At 39.6% G+C, this 20,422-nt stretch overlaps 2 protein-coding genes and 1 pseudogene across 2 annotated transcripts; all 3 read left to right on the top strand.

The window, feature by feature from the left end:
• The first annotated feature begins 64 nt into the window (after positions 1-64).
• On the top strand, positions 65-2,977 carry LOC146753117 (kinesin-like protein KIF20B). The gene is made up of 5 exons (XM_085530924.1): positions 65-184; positions 584-644; positions 884-1,009; positions 1,273-1,412; positions 2,609-2,977. The coding sequence occupies exons 1-5, from the start codon at positions 71-73 to the stop codon at positions 2,960-2,962; spliced, it is 795 nt and encodes a 264-aa protein (XP_085387050.1). The 5' UTR covers positions 65-70; the 3' UTR covers positions 2,963-2,977.
• Positions 2,978-9,207: 6,230 nt separating this feature from the next.
• On the top strand, positions 9,208-12,732 carry LOC146753116 (kinesin-like protein KIF20B). Its single transcript, XM_085530797.1, has 5 exons — positions 9,208-9,453; positions 9,892-9,972; positions 10,701-10,827; positions 11,368-11,510; positions 12,525-12,732. The coding sequence occupies exons 1-5, from the start codon at positions 9,208-9,210 to the stop codon at positions 12,603-12,605; spliced, it is 678 nt and encodes a 225-aa protein (XP_085386923.1). The 3' UTR covers positions 12,606-12,732.
• Positions 12,733-16,552: 3,820 nt separating this feature from the next.
• On the top strand, positions 16,553-19,958 carry LOC146753115 (uncharacterized; annotated as a pseudogene).
• The last annotated feature ends 464 nt before the right edge of the window (positions 19,959-20,422 follow it).

Genomic DNA, 20,422 nt, shown 5'->3' with positions numbered 1-20,422 from the left:
ATTTGGCCAGGTTGGATTACAGAAGTCTTTTAATGAACCGTGAGCTGTGCTTACATTACAGGTGTCCACGATGCGTTCTGTGGAGGAATCCCTCAGGAACAAGATGGAAGAACTTGAAAGGATTAATAACCAGTTTAAGGATGAGCTGGATTATAAAGACTTCTATATCCAACAAATTAAGCAGGTATTTTACTTGCTCTTAATTTTTATTAAATGAATGATGCAGGTTTTCCAAGCAACAGGAAAAAGGTCAAAAAAAAAAAAAAAAATTGGAGCAAAATGAAAGTGGCCAACTGAAATTAGTGGTAGACCATGAAAGATATTCATATACTTAGTCACTACAGAGCACTGGCAGATTGCTTTAAATACAATAATCTGCATAGGAAATACATATGTAATACATGCATATAACCTGATCTTGTTGAGTGACATCATGATATGTTAATTGAAATGTCTTACCATAAATTCTTTTTATCAGCTTGAGTCCTTATTTATGCTTTATGAAAAGCTTATTAATTCTAGGCTGTCTTAAAGATTCTGCTTGTTTTTACTGTGTATGCTTTTCTTTCATCATGAAATATAGGAGCTGGTGGAAACTGAGAGGATGGAAGATATCTCCAAAGACTATGACCAACTATGTGACGGTCAGCCATTATTTGTGTGTGTGTGTGTGTGTGGAATATCCGTGTAAATGTTGTCACATTGCTAATGACTTTGAGTCTTCTGTGTTTCGATTTTAAAACATATCTGCATGTATTTTTATGTAAATATTTCAATGGAGATGCTCTATTTCTTTTAAAAGAGCTTTTGGTCATGGGAGAATCTTGATTTGAGAATAATGGGAGCTAGTAGGGAGTTCATCTGTAAATTTTCAAACCTTCAGATCTGTGTGCAAGGGATAGAACAATTGAAGTTATGCGGATGACATTAGAAGAACAAGAGGAAGTGCAGCTTGAACAAGATGAAATGCTTCAAGCTCAGTTAGAAGCGAACCAAAAATTAGCTTCAGGTAATCTTTCCAGGGAAAGGGAGCAGGGATGCAAAAGGGGTTTAGACGTACTGTGATAGCCACTTCCATTTTCATGTAACTGTTACTTAGGCATTAACGTTCCATAGTAAACAACAACTCTCTTGTAGTTAAAGGCTTCTGTTATTTCTTTATGTCTGTAGCAGATAAAACCGAAGCTGCTTTAGTAAAAAGTCATTGGTGTGGTATTTCAAATATATATTTGAAATGATATGCTATCTAACCTCATTTTGTGTATTGAGTAGAACTGATTGCATGGAAACACAAATACAGTGAACTGGAATACCAGAGCAATAGTGACTGGCAGCAAAAGAACAATGAAAGTGATGAGGCAAATTTGAATGAAAACAGAACAGAATTAATAAAGCTGCAAAAAGAGCTGGAGGTAACTTAACTTCAAAGTTGTAACTTGATAAAGTAAACTGTTATATTGATTACAGAAACTTCCTGTAAAAGCTGCAGTGCAACATGCAATAGGGACCAGGTGCAGGTTTTTTGTGGTACGTTAAGAATGGCATCACTGATGCCCCCTTAGTATAGGAAGTGTAGCCTTCCCTACATTATGCTGCCATGAGCAGTGCTTCTTTTGCTGGCCTCTGAACAGTTAGTTGTCTTATCCCATCTGATGTTATTTTTTGTTGTTGTTGTTTGTTTGTTTTTTTAAATAAAAGTAATGGGCTGGCAGTGGGAGTTTTCTAAGTGAGTATACAATAGGTTACATCCACTCTGTTAGTGGAATGGTTCTGAACTTCTTTCCTCCTTCACCTTGAGTAAGCTTATTCATGATATTTTTTTTAATGCGCAGAGCCAATTCACTTTTTCAAGAAGAGGGGAAAGTTGAACATTCATTGCTTCATTCTATACCACGTCAATGTCCTATAAGCAGAGTATACTTATACAATTGTTGTTTGCAAGAAAGGAATACTAACTCAAAGCAAATTGTAACTTACGGTGTATTTGTCAAAACTGTTTTCTGTTAGTTGCTTGGGCAACTAATATAAGCTATCGAAATCATCATCTAACTTTATCACCAGGAAGCCTTTTTTGTTGGGCTGCGGGTCTACTAATTTTCCTTGGTTAAAAGACTTTTATTTTTTCCAAGCAGTTTCTCAGGTGCTCTGTCCTATATATGAGATTGTCTGCCAGTAGGTTTGATAGGAAAGGAGACTACTCCTACAGTGTAAACTATGTTGCTTTTCTTTGTCTTTCAACCCTAAAGGAGCTGCAAGTTTTTCTACAACTGCTGCAAGGCAGCGTAAAGTGTTAGAAGTTTTTAAGTTAAAAGAGTTTTTCTTATACTGACTTTTGGTGTAAGTTCTGTAAAGCTTGTTTGAACATTTATAAAGAAAAAGAGATGTTTTATGGAGGCTCTGCAGTCTGAATAAGAAATACTGGAAATGATTATTTTTTAATGGAAAAGAACTAATGATTATCCAATACCTGCCTTTGGGAATATTCTGTAGTAAAAACTGCTAATGTTTCTGTTATCTTGCAGAAACAAGTCTATTTAATGATGACCTGGCTTTTAAGACTTTTATTCCTTAATGACTCACAATTTCATTTTTGGTTTCTTTGAAATAGGAAAGTGAGACTAAGTATCAAACTGATAGAAAAAAGTGGCTGGAGGAGAAAGAAGAGCTCCTAAATCAGATAAAAGAAGCTGAGAATCTTCGCAACAAAGAAATGAGACAATTTGCTGAGGACCGACAACATTATGGAAAGCAACAAGCAGAAATCATAAGTGATGAGGTCCTGGCAGAGTTGTCTGGTGCCTGTAGTTTGGAGACAACTACATACCAAGTATTAACAGTAAGGGTGCATAAGAGCAGCTTGTCCAAGTCCCCTTGCTTTCTTATGCGCCAAAGCCCATATGAGAACTGCTTGATTTGGAAAAGGAAGGAATGGGGGGGCCACAAAAAGAAAGATCTTTCATAAGTGCATAATGAAATGTCACGTATGTGGGACATCAATAAGAAAATTACAGTTGAAAAATAGATCACTATTTAATGAGGCTAAGAAAGTATTTTGTACAATAGCTTTTGTTTGTTCTCTTTTCTGCAAAGCAGAAGGCCTTTAAGCCTTTATAAGGAAGAAAAGGCAATTGAGTTTCTAAAGAAACCCCACAAACTTCTCTCCAGATACTGAATAAAAATACTTGGTCAAACGGCCACAGTTTTGCTCCTTTATCACTTTCCAAATAGTGACTGATAACAAAGTCACTTGAGTTACTTGAGCTGTTTGCTGGGCTCTTGTCATGTAACTTCTTAAACATGTGAATCTGTACATTCTGCAAAGCTGTTTTTACATCTGGAAGTAGTTAGTCCCGACTTTCTGGACCTGCAAGCAGCATAGAAGGATGTGAGGAGCTTAGTATTATTATCACTTTGTGACTTTATTTTCCTAAAGCTCATTAGTAATCATTAAATGAGCAAATTGAAGTTGTTAAATAATACTAATATTTTTTCACAAGGAGAGTAATGTAGGTTGTCTAATAGAAGCATGGTTTTGCTTCTGTAAGTCTGTAGTGCAACTAGTCCTAGAGCTCCTGTGGATCTTGAAGAGATCATACATTTACTAAGACTGTAAAACGGTGCTAACTACCGAAGTGTTAGAACAGTTCAGTGTGTAGTAGGTGATGTTCACTGTTCATCTGTTCTTCTTTTAGGAAAGACTTGTTGCCCAGCTGGAGGAAAAGGACCGTAATCTTCAAAAGTGGCGTGAGGAGAGAGATCAGTTAGTAGAAGCTTTGGAAGAACAGCTCAAAAGTTTGGCTTTAAATGAAAGCTTGGAGCAGATGAAACATTCTCTTCGGGAAAAGGAAAAGAGTGAAATGGAGAAAGTGCAACGTATAGAATCGTAAGTAACCACTGAGTTAACTTAGAGCCCTTTGAGAATGAACTAGAGTTAAAAATAGTTAATGGGAACATCCCTTCGACTTAATGCATCTGCATGCTTATCAATGGCTAAACTACTACTTTAGGATGCTTTGGTATGCTACTTGAGTTCCAAGGGAAAACTGGAGTGTGCAAAGAAATAAAGAATAGTATGGGGATTTCTGGTGGTTTTGTTGTACATCCCTCAGAATAGCATCTGAATAATTTATTGCTTCAGCATCTGATTATGAGAAGCAAGCTGAAATTCAAAAGTAATTGTTTAAATCTTGTCACTGGTCTAGACAGATTTAAGAGTCTATTTACAAATAGAAACCAACAGGCAGGGCATGGATGAAGCTGTAATTGCTGTTTCCATGAGTTGTGTAACAGTAATGTTCTTTGTGTCTTTATTTTTAACATAAGGCTAGAAAATATTCTTTCTGAGAGTTCTGCCCTTGTACTGAATTTGAAAAAAGATTTGCAGAGGAAAGAAGAAGAGTATGCAGATCTAAAAGACAAACATTCTGATGCCGAGAAACAAATTCAGCAAGTACAAAGCGAGGTTTGTAGTCAACTGAGCTATTTTTTTCTGTAAGATTATGCTTGGCTTTCTGCTGTTAAAACTTCTCAAACTTTAACTATGAAGCTGGAAATTTCACACTAGTGTGGCTAGCAGCAAATCTTAGGTAAAGTTGCCATTGAAGCTCTTGAGGGGACCAGAAGTTAAAACAGGGTTTCGCATAGATAATGAACAGAGGAAAGTAAAGTTGGTTGGTAGTCTGGAATAAGGTCTGTGAAGAGAATAGCTAATCTGCCTCTGGAGGGGACTTGTTATTATCTCTACGTTACTGGTGACTTGCCATTGGTATCCGTGGTAACTCCAAAGCCTAAAACCTAAGTCTTGTGAAAAAACGCTGATAACTGGGAAGAAGAATGCTATTTACTTGAAGAGAAATAGACTAATTTCCAGAGGCTCTTTAATATAAGCATGTATATTTTTTTTCTTCAATTTCAGCTTCAGTGATGTTAATAGTTAAAATTTAATTATTAAACAAGAAGATATCTTAAAACCCATTTTGCAGGTACTTAGTCTGAAAGTTTATTGGGTGTGCTTGGGGTGGAAAATTGAAGCTTAAAAATGAATTCATGTCTTCCTTGGTAACCTTGCACTTGCTGTCGTTTTCCTACTCAGCACTTGTTTGTGAATTCCTCTTTATTTAACAAAGAAGTATTTGGCCAGGTTGGATTACAGAAGTCTTTTAATGAACCGTGAGCTGTGCTTACATTACAGGTGTCCACGATGCGTTCTGTGGAGGAATCCCTCAGGAACAAGATGGAAGAACTTGAAAGGATTAATAACCAGTTTAAGGATGAGCTGGATTATAAAGACTTCTATATCCAACAAATTAAGCAGGTATTTTTCTTGCTCTTAATTTTTATTAAATGAATGATGCAGGTTTTCCAAGCAACAGGAAAAAGGTCAAAAAAAAAAAAAAAATTGGAGCAAAATGAAAGTGGCCAACTGAAATTAGCGGTAGACCATGAAAGATATTCAAATAATTAGTCACTACAGAGCACTGGCAGATTGCTTTAAATAAAATAATCTGCATAGTAAATACATATGTAATACATGCATGTAACCTGATCTTGTTGAGTGACATCACGATATGTTAATTGAAATGTCTTACCATAAACTCTTTTTATCAGCTTGAGTCCTTATTTATGCTATATGAAAAACTTATTAATTCTAGGCTGTCTTAAAGATTCTGCTTGTTTCTACTGTGTATGCTTTTCTTTCATCATGAAATATAGGAGCTGGAGGAAAAGGACCATAATCTTCAAAAGTGGCGTGAGGAGAGAGATCAGTTAGTTGAAGCTTTGGAAAAACAGCTCAAAACTTTGGCTTCTAATGCCATACAAAAAGAGACAGAAATAGCAGAACTGAGACAATCTGCCTTAAAGGATTCAAGCAAGGTCAGCTCTCCTTTCCTCCTACCTGATTAGCTACCCATAAATTCTGTAAGTCTCCTGTACCTGCTCTTTGTATTCTGGGTGTGCTTCTGTTCTTGAACACTGTCGTATTGACATCATGTGCAACTAACCAAAAAAAGCACCAGCTTTTATTTTTGTTCTTCAGAAACAGAATTTCTGTTAATTACTAAAATTTCATTTTTTTCAGTAGTTCAGATAAGCAGATGTCAGTTTGATGCTTATGATCCTACAGTCAGACTGGACATCTGAAGCTTTTTCTGATAATTCACAGCATTTCCGGATCCCAAGCTAGGCTCAATACTCAGACAGTAGTTCTGTCTCAGGTTTCTTACTTTCTTTGCTTTCTCTGAGGTAGTATCTACAATGGCATGAAAAGACAGAAGGGGACGTGGAGAGAGATTAAGGGAAGCATCAAAAAGCAGAGGGGGGATGATCTCTGGAAGTTGCATTTCTTATTTCAACATCCAGCTTTTAATCAGGATAGCCAATCTAAGCCGTAGCATAGAATTTCAGAAGCTAAACAGAAGACTAAATGAGTTGTGCTCTTTTGAGAATGTTTGGATTCACTTTCTCTGAGAAGAAAGATGTTCTCATAGCAAAACTTCCCCTACAACTGCCGACTTTCTCACAGTACCGAGGATTTGGGAACAAATAAAAGCTCGGGTTATTATATCTTAAGAGAGATGAAGGCTGAAGCACATAAGTAAAATAGAAGAATCAAAATATATTGTATTACAACTTCCCAGGCAATTCTGTGACTACTGCACTTGTAACAGTGACCGTACAAATCCGGGAAATGTTACTGTTCTTGAATAGTTAAGTGTTCTAGCCTGCAATTCTAAAACTGATGCTACTAAGTAATTGCAATACTGCTTGTGTGTGTTAATTCCTTTTGCCAATCCCACAACTCAGCAGTTTTTACTGTTTATTAGGATAATGCAACTGTGATGGAAGAGTTAAGAAAAGAACTGGCTGACAAAGATGACTTTATAAAGGAATTAAAACAACGCATTAACCACAGTAGCCCTCAGTGTTTGCCAGAAATACCTTTACTTGAAGAAAGACAAAGTAGAAGGAATGACTCTGTAAATGAAAAGGTATGATTATATTTATAGAAAGTCAGTACTTAACATCTTGTTAACCCCTTTTTGTTCTTCTGTTTTCCTAGGAGATACTGGAGCTAGAATCATTTTTCTTAGCATATAGTCCTTTAACTACATTTTCAGTGATGAGTACTTGTTGGTTCTTTTTGTCTTCCACTCAAACATGAGCTCTCATCTTCTCAAAAATATTTTATTTACTAGAACACCATCTCTCTGTGTACATTATGGAACTTTTCCATGCAGTTTTCCATGTATTCGTATGTGGATGCTGAAGACTAGGCAGAGGTTTAGCCTTTGGTGTTCTAACATAGCAGCTGTGAGCGTGCAGAGTATGGGGGGAATGGATGACAAAACGACCAGCGTTACAGATTTTGTCCCTAAATAATGTCTCGCTTTCTCTCTTTTGGAGGCAGAATACTGCCTGAGACTGTTAGTGAGACCCAGTAGGGTGTATCTGAAGATCACACAATGAATAGATGTTACTACCTTCCCACGCTTGTGCTGTGTTTCAGCTTACGTGTTCATGTGGCCTCTGAGCTTAAGGTTTTACACTGTAGCTTTAGAAAACTCGAGATATTTTGGAGGTCTAATGCATAGCCTAATCTTTACTCCTTTTAAATATTTACAGCCTAGGAAACAACAAAGCAAAACTAAAACTGGAGAAAGTATTCCATTAAGATGCAAAGCTGAAGACAATTATTTGTCACGTCGATGTACTAGGAGCCTCACTTCATTAAATGAATCCGAGGTTAGTATGAAACTTCAGATCTGAAAATGTTGTGATTGTATTGCTTTTGATAAGGAATGAGTAGGAAAAGATCTCATGTTCTCTAAACAATTCCCAAGTTTTAATTTATTTATCCCTTTCAAGGTGATCAGATCACCTGTTTTTATAGCCTTTGATAGGAATAAAAGCTGTTGAAACAATTGTGTGATGAATTTTTGTCAGGTGCTGTTGAAAACTCTCCTCATGTTAATGCTTATGAAGTGGCTCATGATTAGATAAGTTACTTGGAAAAAATTCATGGAGCCACTGAAACGGGCACAGCAAATTGAACTTATTTTCTTCCTCTGCGGGATTTCTGGATATTGTTTTGTTAGCAGATGATGTTAATCATTCCTATATAAGTTTTTAATTGCTAACTTTCATAAAATAGCAGTTACATATATTTTAAAAACAAAGTATTTATTAACCAACTTAATTCTTGGAAATACAGTGGGTGGTGATACTCCATTCAGATTCTTAGCAGAGCCTGATAAAGTGGCTCTGACTACTTTTTGTCTTTCTACAATCTTTGGTAACTTTTTGAGAGGAAGAAGACTCCCCTCAGGGGGTGGGAACAGTGTAAGTAGTAAAAGCTGCTAGTCTGTGTTTGGGACACTGGAGTTTGCTAGTTACTAGCAGCAGTAGAAGCAGCCATCTACCATTTTCTGATGTCCCCAGCAGCCTGTCTTCCATGTGTTCAACCAGCATCTGAACTCATTTTTGATATGCTAGCTGAATTCCTGCCATAGAGAAGGAGGAGTCCAGGTGATCTCAGTTCTGACTTTGTTGTTCCTGTTGAGAAAAACAGGATTGGGTGGATTGTGGACAGTAAGTGCTGCTGGGGAAATGTATACTGACATTTCCCTGTCACTTAGCTGTGCATTTGCTGCCATTTGACCATGAGCAGGTACATGATAGCCTTCAGCTTAAGTACGGTGTCATTGCTTGAATGTCTGTATTCTCTCCAGGGAAAAGATAGCAATGGAGTTCTTTAATGACTTGTACTGGGCTTGCACCTTGCCAGCTGGACCTTACTTATGTAAATAACATCTCTAGTGTAGAAGAGGAAGGGCAAATTCCCTAAGATTAAGCTGGAAGTTAATTGAACACTTGAATCAAATGCTCCTGTTCCTGCCCAGTTCTGACGCAGCAGAGTTGAGATGAAGAAAATCGTGTCAGTTCTACCACCATTCTCTATTAAAAAAAAAGTGTAGTTGTCTGTGCCCTTGAGAAAAAATGACTTGTAAAGTATCAGGCTCAGTTTAACATGGAGAACTTTTTTTGTGATCATAGATTGGAAATAATTTTAAATGTAACAAGTTCTAGGAAAGAAGGGTAAAACTCTGCTGTAACTGAAATAGACTCCTTCTGTTACAAGTGTTCTTACAGCAGGAAAATCGAATGCTTACATATCCTTTTCCAGATGCTTTATAGCTTTTTAATCTCATGGCTACCTTAACTCTTGCACTTAAAATTCTTCTGTGCTATCAGGAGCATTTGGAAACTGTCCTCGACTCTTCTGGAGTGTCCGCAGAAAATGGCAAAACTAGTCGGTTCCCAAAGCCGGAGCTGGAAATCCCACTGACACCTCTGCAACCTGATAAGATGGAGATAAAGCAGCATGGCAGCATGATACCTTTAGGAGTGAAAATGCCTAAGGCAAAAAAGAAAAGAAGTGATGACATGGATGAGGTATGACCTAGACCCAACAGAAAACAAAATATCTGATGCCTTTTTACCATTCTCATTTAAGCATTAAAAAAATGCTATTTCTACCTCAGTAAAGTAGTTGAAGAATTTAATCAATGAACTGCTTTAATGAACAAAACTAACAGCCAAGCTCAGTGATAATGGTTTAAGAGAAGGGAATTTCTCTTAACTCCATTGTGTATTTTCTTTGAAACCTGTAGACATAAATCAGCTTTTTAGACATCATGAGATGTCTAATACTGATATCTTAATGTCCTGTTTTTATAATTGAATGCTTATTTATTATTTGATTTACAGTGGAATAGTTACCACTAGCAAATACTTCCCTACTATTAGCAAAAGTGTTTAAAGTGTTCACTTTTGTGACATCAATTGTTCTTTCCAAAAGAATCATGGCTGAAACTTGTCTTATTTTCTCAGGATTTTGTGAAAAGTGAGAACACAAAAAATACAAAATCTGTCATGGCTTTTAATTCACCCTCTGCAAGTGACGAGAAAATGGTTGGTTTTTGTTCTAGTTTTGAAGCTAGCTTGGGACGTCCTGTAATTGTGTGGTCACACGAAAGAAGCAGTGTCTTATCCTTATGTGTATACCTGAATGGGAATCTTACATGCTTATGAGCTCTTCCTATTAAATTCCATAAGCTAACCAAAGGGCAAGTCAGTCTGTCCCCAGAGCGTGTAATGGCTGTACTGTGTAATGATTTGGAGGGAAGGATATTGCACACTGAATAGTTGGGAAGAGAAGCTTTAGTGTATTATCGTGTGCTTTTGTAAGTGAAGCCCTTGTATTAAACTAAGGTTCATATCATTAATATGCACGGCAGTTATTAAAAACAGATGTTCACATGTGATAGCAGTATCCTTGGCATGGTCAGAGTATGAGTAGTAGATTTTTCCCATCTGTTGTCTTCTGTTTTGTATGTTTGTTTATTTTATGTAATTAGAACAGCTTATGTAAGAAACAACTCCACAGCTTGGGAGCTACTTTTAAAGAAACTACTGCCTTATTAATAAACTTTAAGAAACGTATGCCTTGAAATAGCTGAGATTTTGACAACTCCCTAAAGGGTATAAAATTGTCTACATTACTTGCCGTTGTGGTATCATCAGCATAACGAACAGAGGTGTCAGTAGTAAAGCTCAAAATGTCAACTTAAAATAACGTTGAACTAAAATGAAGTTTAAACAATGCTATTGTTTCACATGTTCACATCTCTGTTGAACAGAAATCCGGAAAAGACTACTTCCTGAGAAAGCGAGTACATGCTTCAAGACTGACTAAAAAGAAGGATGAAAAACTGCAAAAAGTTGGAGATTTTATTCAAAGCTCTCCTTCTATTATACACTCTAAAGGTTGGTGTAGAATAAGTTTTATTCCATGTTTTCTAGACATTGTAGAATGGCTTGTTTCTGCTGTAGGCTATTAATGTATGTGTTCTTAGAGAACTTGTCTGCCATGTTAAGTTGTCCTTTGATTTATGAAGTAAATGCATTTATTCGTCTCTTCAGAAATTCATTATTACATTTGTGAAAACCTACAAGTATACAGAGAAAGCTGGTTCTGTCTTGTGCTTCTGTCAGCACGAAAGTTAGGCCTGTTGTTTAACTCCTGCTGAAGTTTCTGACTTCCAGCAACTTCTGAGCCATAATTGTCTTTCATACTCCATTTTAATGCGTGCTTTAAGCTGCCGTACCTGAACCTATAAACAGTTTCAGCTATAGAAGCAATAAAGAACCTCAATGAACAAATACAATTTCTGAGCATTTTCACTTAAATTTTACCTGTCATTTATAAACCAAGTTTGTTACGAAGCTTTTTTTGCATTCAGTGATTTAAAGACTCACAAAACCAGTAAGTTGATTGGTTTATGTATCAAAACAAATTTCTTCTAGCCAAGAAGCTGATGTCAGCAGTAAGTTCTCCTAAATCAAACGAACCTGAAAGTCTCGAAGAAGGAGAGACCAAGCCAAAACGATCCAAAAGGAAGCTGTATTCCACTGTCGTTTCTGGCCCTCTAGATATACCTGCTTCTTCGGTAAGCGATTATACTGTAGTCTTGGCTTAAAATAAACTACTAAGGAGTCCAAACAGACTGGAGGTCTCATCTATTTGCAGGGGGAGTTTGAAAGTACTGAGGTATTTCTTTATTCTACCAAGTCATTCTTGTTGGTCTTCCTGCTGTTCTGTTTTAGTTTGTCCTCAAAGATCTCTGTGTTTGGCTGGCTTACAGTTTACTAAGTAGGTGATGTAGCAATCACGGAGATGTCTTCTAATTTGGAATCATAGATAATTTCAATGTGTTGGAGTGGGATTATTCTACTACACGCTTTTTTAGAGCACAACTTAGACAGCTTTTTAGGTATGCTTAAACTATGATCTCCTGTCTAAGCCAACTTGCAAAGGATCTGATGTGCCAGTTTCATGACTCTATCGGCAGCTATTGTGCTAAGAACATTCTTGCTCTGTTGGAACTGCATCTTTTAATTATATTAGAGTCCTTTTTCGGTTCAGCAAAGTGATCATTTGCCCATACTGTAATATCCCTCTGAATTTTTTGATGATTTGACGAATGATAGGGGCAGAAACCAAAATGTTATATTTTTTTTGTTAGAGGATGAAGAAGATGAGACGATTTCTTCTCTCACTGTAGTTCTGAGAACATGGAACTGAACCGAGAACTGAAATTCTGGGCAAGTCATAGCTACAGGGATTGAGGCTAAAAATGTTTTCTGAACGCTTCATGTTTCACAAAACAAGTATTATCATACTCTTTTGAAAACAAGTATTTCAAAATGAAAGCTGCCTTCAGGCTTTCCTCAGATGTGTGTGCTTTTTTAAGATAAACAGGATTTTGTACATTCTCCATATTTGTTCCTTGTGATTAAGCTGCATTAAAATGATCTCGGTATCCCATAGTTTTCTGAATAAAATATAATAATTAAATGCCATTCTGAAATCCATTTAGGGGAAGAAATATGTTTGCGTGGGTCAAGAAGAGCTAGTCAGTCTTGTGTGAAAAGATGAGTAACTTTTGAAATGTTTTCTTCAGGAATCTGAGGAACAAAAGAAGGAAAGTGATCATCTGATCATCAAGCGATGGCTGAGATCCAGAACAGCTAAAAAACCTTGAAGAAGCGTGTTTGTTCCCCTTTCTCAGGACATACTTTTATCGTATTATTAAAACTGGTTGTTAATAAACAGTAACAGTTACTCCGTTGTGTTCTTAAATTTGTATGTAGGTGTATGTTGCAGAACGGCGGGAGAAAAGCAGACGACCACACCTGTCATTGACATATGATCAGCGAATCTCATTTATTCCTTGGCTGCGTGTACCTTTATAATACGGATAATTAGCTCATACATATTGCAAAAGTGGAGCTCATCGTTGGTTCCCAATTACATACTATCCCCGAGTATCTTAACAGCTTGTTGTTATCAACTGAAAGCTACTCCCTTGCTGAGTTCCCAGAACCATGGCTAGTTTCTCACCATCCCAGGGCATCCTGTTGTTCTTGCTGTCCTTGCAGGTGTTATGGCTGCTTGCTTAGCTGCACCATGTTTACGACCCTTCTCAGCTAACTAGCTGTAAAAAACACTCTCTACATTTCCCCCATTTTCTTTTAGGCTGAAAAAGGGTTTGATTTAATGACCGATTAATCATATTTAACAAGCAGTTCAGTTCATTTGTTCAATCAGTTCTCATGTAGTTTTATCCTGCTTCGTAGCTGCTGTTCTGTGAACTTCTCATCTGGATCCATGACGGACGCTCCGTAGAATTCTTCTTACAATACTACCTATAGAATAGCAACACTACTTAAATTAATAACATAACTATTATAACTCAATCAAGACCTCGATTGACAATACTCTAAAAATGAAAAAGAGACAAGTCAAATACAACATAACAACATTACTGTTAAACCCACTAGAAAGAACAAATATGTTTGTACTGCAACCTAAGTTTCTGCAACCTGAAAATAAATCCATGAGGGTCCCATTGTATTAATCTGTAACTGATCAGGAAAAGTCTTCAATTTTCATATACTCTGATATATTGATTTTAATGACCACTAAAATTTGTGCAATAAATGCTTTTAAGATGCTCATAACCAGGCTCTACCGACTGAGTTATCCAGGCTAATAATTGATTAATGATCGTGCAATTTTATGAAGTAGCATGTCAAATAGAACCAATTTTAGAGGACAAACGTACTAGAGTATCACTAGGGGCATTATTACTTATTGACCCTTGAGAAACAGCAAGCCATGTTGGTGGTGGATGCGACAGGTAGTGCCAGCAGGGCGTCCCCTGCTTCAAGGTGCACATTTCCTCTCTCACCCATCACAGATTCTCTCCTGCATTCAGGGTCTGAAGGATTTCTTCCAGTTGTACACCACATCCGCATGGCCAGTGCGTGATATAGAGCCCAAGTGGAACACCTGCTTGGAAAACAGAATAAACAATCAAATTTAGTTCTATTAGCGTGCACTTTTGTCTAAAATGATGCATGGTTATATTTCAAAAATCCCAATTAGTTGGATGTAAGAGAGGTATCAATTCTATGATACAGGGTCATCTCTTTGTCTGGGATTCCTTTCCAGGTTTTGTCTTTGCAAATTAAGAAAAGCTAACTAATAGGCTAATAACATCATAACCAAACAGTACTAAAACATTAAAAGAGCTATTCCTGTAGATTCTAGCATTGATTAGATCAAATCCTGTTTAATACATGTGGGGATACAAGAAAAGCTGTTCAGAGCAGCAGCTGTGGAGCAAGATAAACAGCATGGGAACCAAGGACACCTCTGCAAGGAGAAGAAGAGTCTCACAGCTCTGATTGGATATGTGCCTGCATGGACAGTTGAAAAGTGTTTTGTAGAATGCTTTGTTGACATATAAGGTGTTTGGGAAAGTTGTAAGGGCAGATGGGAAAGCTAGAAAATAACAACTTGTGAAGGTATATAAGGGATGTGAGAACTTGTAATAAAGGATTTGGATCGTTCACATCTGAGTCCGTGCCGAGTTGCTGCAAATGACACCCACAACGTGGAGCAAATCAACCCGCGGCTGAGCGAGCCCGGTCCGGCAGCGCCGCCCGACTGAACTTCAGAGAGACTGTTTCGCGCGCACCCGCACCGTTCTGCAGGACAGAAGGTGAGCAGTCGGGAACTATGGGGAGCTCACTAACGAGGGAGCAACGAGTACATCTCGAAGTATTGCGTTCAGTGTTACTGTATCAGGATGAGACTGTGTCTACTTCAGCATTAGCTACTCTTCTTAAATGGATAAGCAAAAATGTCCCTGAATTTCCAAAAACTGAGTTCTCTCTAGATGGAGAACTTTGGGACAAAATCGGCTCAAAACTCTACGAGGCTTCTCTCGCTAAAGACAGAACGGCTGCTAAGCTGTTGCCCGTTTGGAGCCGGATAATGGAAGGGATTAAGCAATCACGACGGGAAAGAATTTATTCCGACCATTCCCTGCCGCCCTCCGTCCCAACCCCGCCGCTGCCTCTCGCTGCGGGAAGCGGCCCGTGCCCGGATCCGACCGGCGGCTCTGACCCCCCCGCGATTCGGGGAGACGAAAAGCCGCAACCGCCCCCCCTCGCGCTCCCACCGTTCGCTCCTCCCCCGACGTTCGCCGCGTTGCCGCCCTCTACGGCACCCCCGCCCTTCGCCCCGCCTACGACATTCGTCCCGCCGCTTCCGCCCCCCGCTCCGCCCACGACGCTCGCCGTGCCCCCGCCCTTCGCCCCGCCTATGACGTTCGTCGCTCCGCCCCCCGCTCCGCCCATGACCTTCTCTGCGCCGCCACCCTCCGCCCCCCCCACGTCGTGCGCTGCAGCGTCTGTGCAGCCGGCGTGTAACATGGTTAAAGACATGGACAGATCGAAACCAGGGGATCGTTGTGACCCCGGTCCAGTATATCCGGAATGCGAATCGGGCGCATTTCCTCCTGATGATAATTTGAAGGGAGCAGAAACGACAAATTTCCCTACAGCGTACTGTGGTGTCTTAGAGCAGTGCAGAAAAGAAGCAATATTAAGGGGTGATGCTGACACATTGCAAGCCTTTCCTGTGTTGGTTCCCCGTTGGGAACCCCTGCCTTATGAGGCAGTGAAAGAGCTAAGGAAGTCAGTGAGAACATACGGAGTTCAGTCAGCCTTTACATATAATCTTTTGGTTGCAATTGGTGATAGTTATGTTATGACCCCTCATGACTGGAAAAGTGTGTTACGAATGATCCTCTCTCCCATGCAATACACCATGTTCATGACTGAATACCGGGATCAGGCTGCTGTCCAGGCCTTGAATAATTTGAACAATCTAAATCACATTGGCCTAGAGGAACTCATGGGGGAGGGGGTCCGGGCAACACCTCAGGCACAGGCACAGCTGGACAGGCAATGCCTGGAACAAGTTAAGACTTTGGTGTTGTGTGCTGTCCGTCGGGTTCCTGATATTAATTCACCCGATGCTTCATTTACTTCAATTAGGCAAGAGGCTACTGAGCCTTACATTAAATTTCTTGACCGTTTACAAAATTCATTAGAGAGACAAGTAGAAAATGAAGCTGCCCAAAATGTCTTGCTTAAGCAATTAGCAGTAGAAAACGCAAATGCAGACTGTCGAAAGGTTTTAAAGTCCCTAAAGAATGCAGACCCATCAATTACTGACTTGATTAAAGCCTGTCAAGATGTAGGCACAGAAAGTCATAAAATGGCCCTGCTAGCAGATTCATTGGCAACCCAACTTGATGCAGGGATAGCTAAAAAAGTAAAGCGTTAGAATTGTGGGGAACCAGGTCATGTCCAACGGGACTGTAAAAAGCCCAAGTGAGTAAATAAAAATGCTTCTGCTGTTCCAAATCGACCCTGTCCACGGTTGTAAGAGGCCATGCTTTTTACATTACTGTCTCAAAGTTTGCTGAAATGGACAAGTTCAGGCAAGTCCTGGCCAAGGTTCCAGGACTGCCTTTGTCTGAGACACACAGGAGATGGACAAGTCCGGGAGCTACGAAAGGGAGATAAGATACTGATCAATGGCCCTTGAATGGTCTTTTTGTGTTGGCCTATCTCAAGGAAGATGGCCATCCCTGAGGACTAATGGCCCTTAAGTGGTCTTTCCTGTTGGCCCATCTCAAGGAAGATTGACATCTCTGAGGAAGTCACAAGACTCTGACCCGAGCCGTCCCGAAATCTCTGGAAGGCTGGAAAGAAGGATAAAAAGGGCACGGACAAACCACGGTTTTGTGGGCATCTAGGTATCCGACCTCAGATTCCTCCACCGTTGTCCTACTGCTGCCTATTATCTCTTCTGGGATTGCTGCTCGAGACTCTGCTCCGAGGGACCTCGCTGCCCGAGACTCTGCTTCTAGAGACCACGGTACTCTGACCATCTTTTCTGCGATTCACCGATCTGCTGCTTGCAGCCTGCTACTCCGTTGCTGCTCTCCCCTACGCTTATTTTGCCCCGGACCAACGTTAACAACGTGCTACGGGACGCTGCTGCATCCAGGAGGTGACTATTCCCCGCTTTAACGTAATTCTTGCTCTTTTCTACCTTTTTCTATCACCTACTTTCCCTTCCCCATCACCCTAATTTTGGCATTCGTCACTCTCCCTTCCCCATCCCCTCAATTGTCTATTATTTCCAATAAACTGGTCGGATCAACATTTGAATGCTCTTCTTCTTAATCTCACGCCGGGCATAACATTATTAAAAGAACCTTTGCCTCACTCCTAAATTGGAGCGAGACATTTTTTATTGGCGTAGTCGGCAGGATACCCATCGTGAGAGTGTTATACTTCCAGTTTCTCTAAAACTTTTCTGTCTGTTTCTCCTGGAGTTGCAAGGAGCGATTGTTTTGATAACTTAATTTGATGTGTGCACCTCTCCAGGAAGACCGCTCCACATTCTGAAACTTTCTTTCTTACGTGTCTACCTCTCGGGGACAAGTGAATTAATTTTGACTGTTTGCTTTTGTTTTACACGTGTGTGCCTCCCCGGGAAGACTATTTTACATTGTGGTGGTTTTAAGTATCTTGTGACGTACCTTTGGTTTTGAAAGTTTTGTGTGTGCGCCTCTTGGGGAAGTGGTGTGTGCTTCTCCAAGAAGTTTATTGCTTTTGAGAAACTTAGAAGTTATTTCTAACTTTTGTTGCTTGAAGGTTGAAGTTTTTGACAGGATAGCCAGGACCGATTGAGGTGTTTCTTTGGAAGTGTTGATTGAGTCGTTTGGTCTTTTGTGTAAAGGAGTGTTTTGAGCAGTTGTTGGTTTTGTTAAGTGTTTGCCTCTCTGAGGAGATAAGGAATCGCCTCCTCCCTCAGCGTAGATTTCGTTACCTGTAGATTTTTGGTTGTGAGTAAAATTACATCTGATATGGAAGGTGAAAATATGTTGTTTGATATCCTCGAAAAGCACGCGTCTCGGCCATCGTCATCAGGGATGGACTGGGCACGTGAAAACTGGTATAATTTGCAGGCTGTTTCTGACCGTATTTGTGTTTTGCAACATGGGGCTAGTACCCGAGCCGGGAAAGGCAAATCATTTATTTGTGCGGTACTCGGTGCTGCTTTAAAAGCAGCCGTGGAGTTCCGAGATCAGCAGTTTGAGGCGGAAAACCAGACTATACAGTCGTTACAAGAAACAGTTAAAGCAACCCAGGAACTCGTGAAAGCTTTGCAAAACCAAATTGCAAATCTAGAAGTACAATTGGAAAGAGAGAGACATAATTCGGCCTTGTTACAAATGGCTTTTAAGGAAATTTTAACATATAAAGATACGGGTGACTGATATTCATGCTGCACCACAAGAAAAACTGTATCCTCAGGAAGAACTGAAAGAAGCGAAAGAAAAGTTTGAAACCCCAATAGCCCCTCTGCGCCCTCTAATAAAAACAGAAGATACCTTTGATAATGGAGAGGACCTGGATCCTCAAATGAATGTTAAAGAAATTCCCTTTTCTGCCACTGAATTAGCAAAACTGAAAAAAGATTTTAGCCGTTCTCCAAAGGAATCAGAAACAGAATATGTATGGAGAGTCAGCTTAACTGGTGGAGACCAAATAATGTTAACTGAAAAGGAGGCTGAGGGTTATTGGGGGCCAGGAGTATTTTTGACTACTGGTAATAACCGTGCTCCCTGGTCCCTAACACAGAGGGCTGCTTACTGGGCTGGTGGTCTCAACCCTTTAGAAAGGGGAGACCCTCTTGCCATTAATGGGACAGTTGACCAATTGGTTGAAAGTGTCCAAAAGGCCGCTTGCCTGCAAATGATGTATGACAGGAAATTGCAGCCACGGCACGAATCACCTATGATGATGCCTGTTGATCCTGAACGGATGACTCCATTAATCAGGGGACTTCCAGAATCGCTGAAACCCATAGGTATACAACTTCAAAGTAAAATACAGGCCATGTCCCAGGGAGAGAGAGCTCGAGCTGTTTTAGAGGGAGTTGGTTCTTCAGGCTCTTTACAATCAGGGTATAAGGTATGGACATGGGGAGAGGTTGCCCAAGAATTGATTAATTATGGTAGGAAGTATGGACCGGTGGCTTCATCCACCAGCAGAATTGAGCCAAGGGGAGTAAGGCTCGCAGCAACCACCCTTGCTCTCAGGCCACCTAGCCCAAAATTTAATAGAATAGAAAAGGCTCTAGCCTCAGAAAGAACTGGTAGGCGAAACATTGATCATAAACGTCATGGACTATGGACTTCGGGCTGGAAAAAGGGTATTCCTCGAGAAATAATGAATGGACTAGCAACAGACAGGCTTGAGAGGCTGGTGACTGGTTGGCCAGCTAAACCTGAAAATCTGGTTCCTAGTGCTCCCCCTGCAGTAACAGAAGAATTACCTGAGCAGTCGGGAAACTGATTCCTTCATCCTCCTCAAGTGAGCGGGGGGGGGGGGGGGGGGGGGGGGTGAAGGATGGATGTTTGTTAGGAGGCTCACGACTAAAAGGAGAAGATAATTGTATTAACAAAGCCCCCAAAGGGCGAGTTGTCTTGTTTTCTTTTACAGAAGATCCCCGCAGGACCTTCACGGAACAGAATGGCTTGTAGCTGATTTTAACCATTTGTGTTTTGTGACAGAAAAATTGAAGATGTGATCATGCTAGAATACTGATATACCTCTTTATTTCATATTTTGGTTGCAATAGTATTATGTTTTGTTTGCTGTACTTATGAGTTGTGATTGGTATCAGTCTTTGGATCTGTTTAAACTTCACAATTGGGTGCAAAGTTTTTTCCAGGTTATCCTGGCTTTCTTGTACTCTTTGCACAGTGGTAATCATTCCTCCTAACCCCTTATTTCACCTCTTTTGGTCAAACTTGATGGTGATTTGCATGTAACTCCATGGTGTTTCCAAATTCCTAATGAATTGGGAAATGAGCAATGGGACCTATAATATATCTGTTAGATGTGGTCACTAAAGTGAAATTTATCATAAAACCCTTTGCACTGATGCTTTTCAGTGTCTCATCACTCCAGAAGTTCCATTCAAAACACTGTTGTTGGAAAGTGTCTTCGTTTTTGATAAGAAATGTGTATGTTTCTGGGATTACTCCCTACGATTTAAATTCTGGGGTATCCTACACTATGTTGTGACTATAACAGTTCTTAGACTTGCCAGACTAGTATTTATATCTCTCAACAATTGAACTGTTTTGGAAATGCTCAAGTGGAAAGTTCTCCTGACACAAATATCCCTATTGTTTTACTTGCTTATTTTTTTACTATTGGTCATTGTTAAATGTATGGTTGTTTTCAATGTATGGTTGTTTTTTTCTCAATTTCTATCTTTTATTCATTATGTAATATTTGTGTCAACCCTCCTGAAGAATCACAGGGTGGTGTCTGTAGCAAATTAAATGATTCCACCTGTTGTCTAAAGATTGATAATGGTAAAGTTGTTAAACAAATTGCTGATGGTATACATGTT

Source organism: Coturnix japonica, unplaced genomic scaffold (assembly GCF_054131305.1).
Source record: "Coturnix japonica strain WE unplaced genomic scaffold, WE-NBRP24 Scf039, whole genome shotgun sequence".
Classification (NCBI taxonomy): Eukaryota; Metazoa; Chordata; class Aves; order Galliformes; family Phasianidae; genus Coturnix; species Coturnix japonica.
The sequence above is the reverse complement of the archived record's forward strand: the minus strand, read 5'-3'. Positions and strand labels throughout refer to the sequence as shown.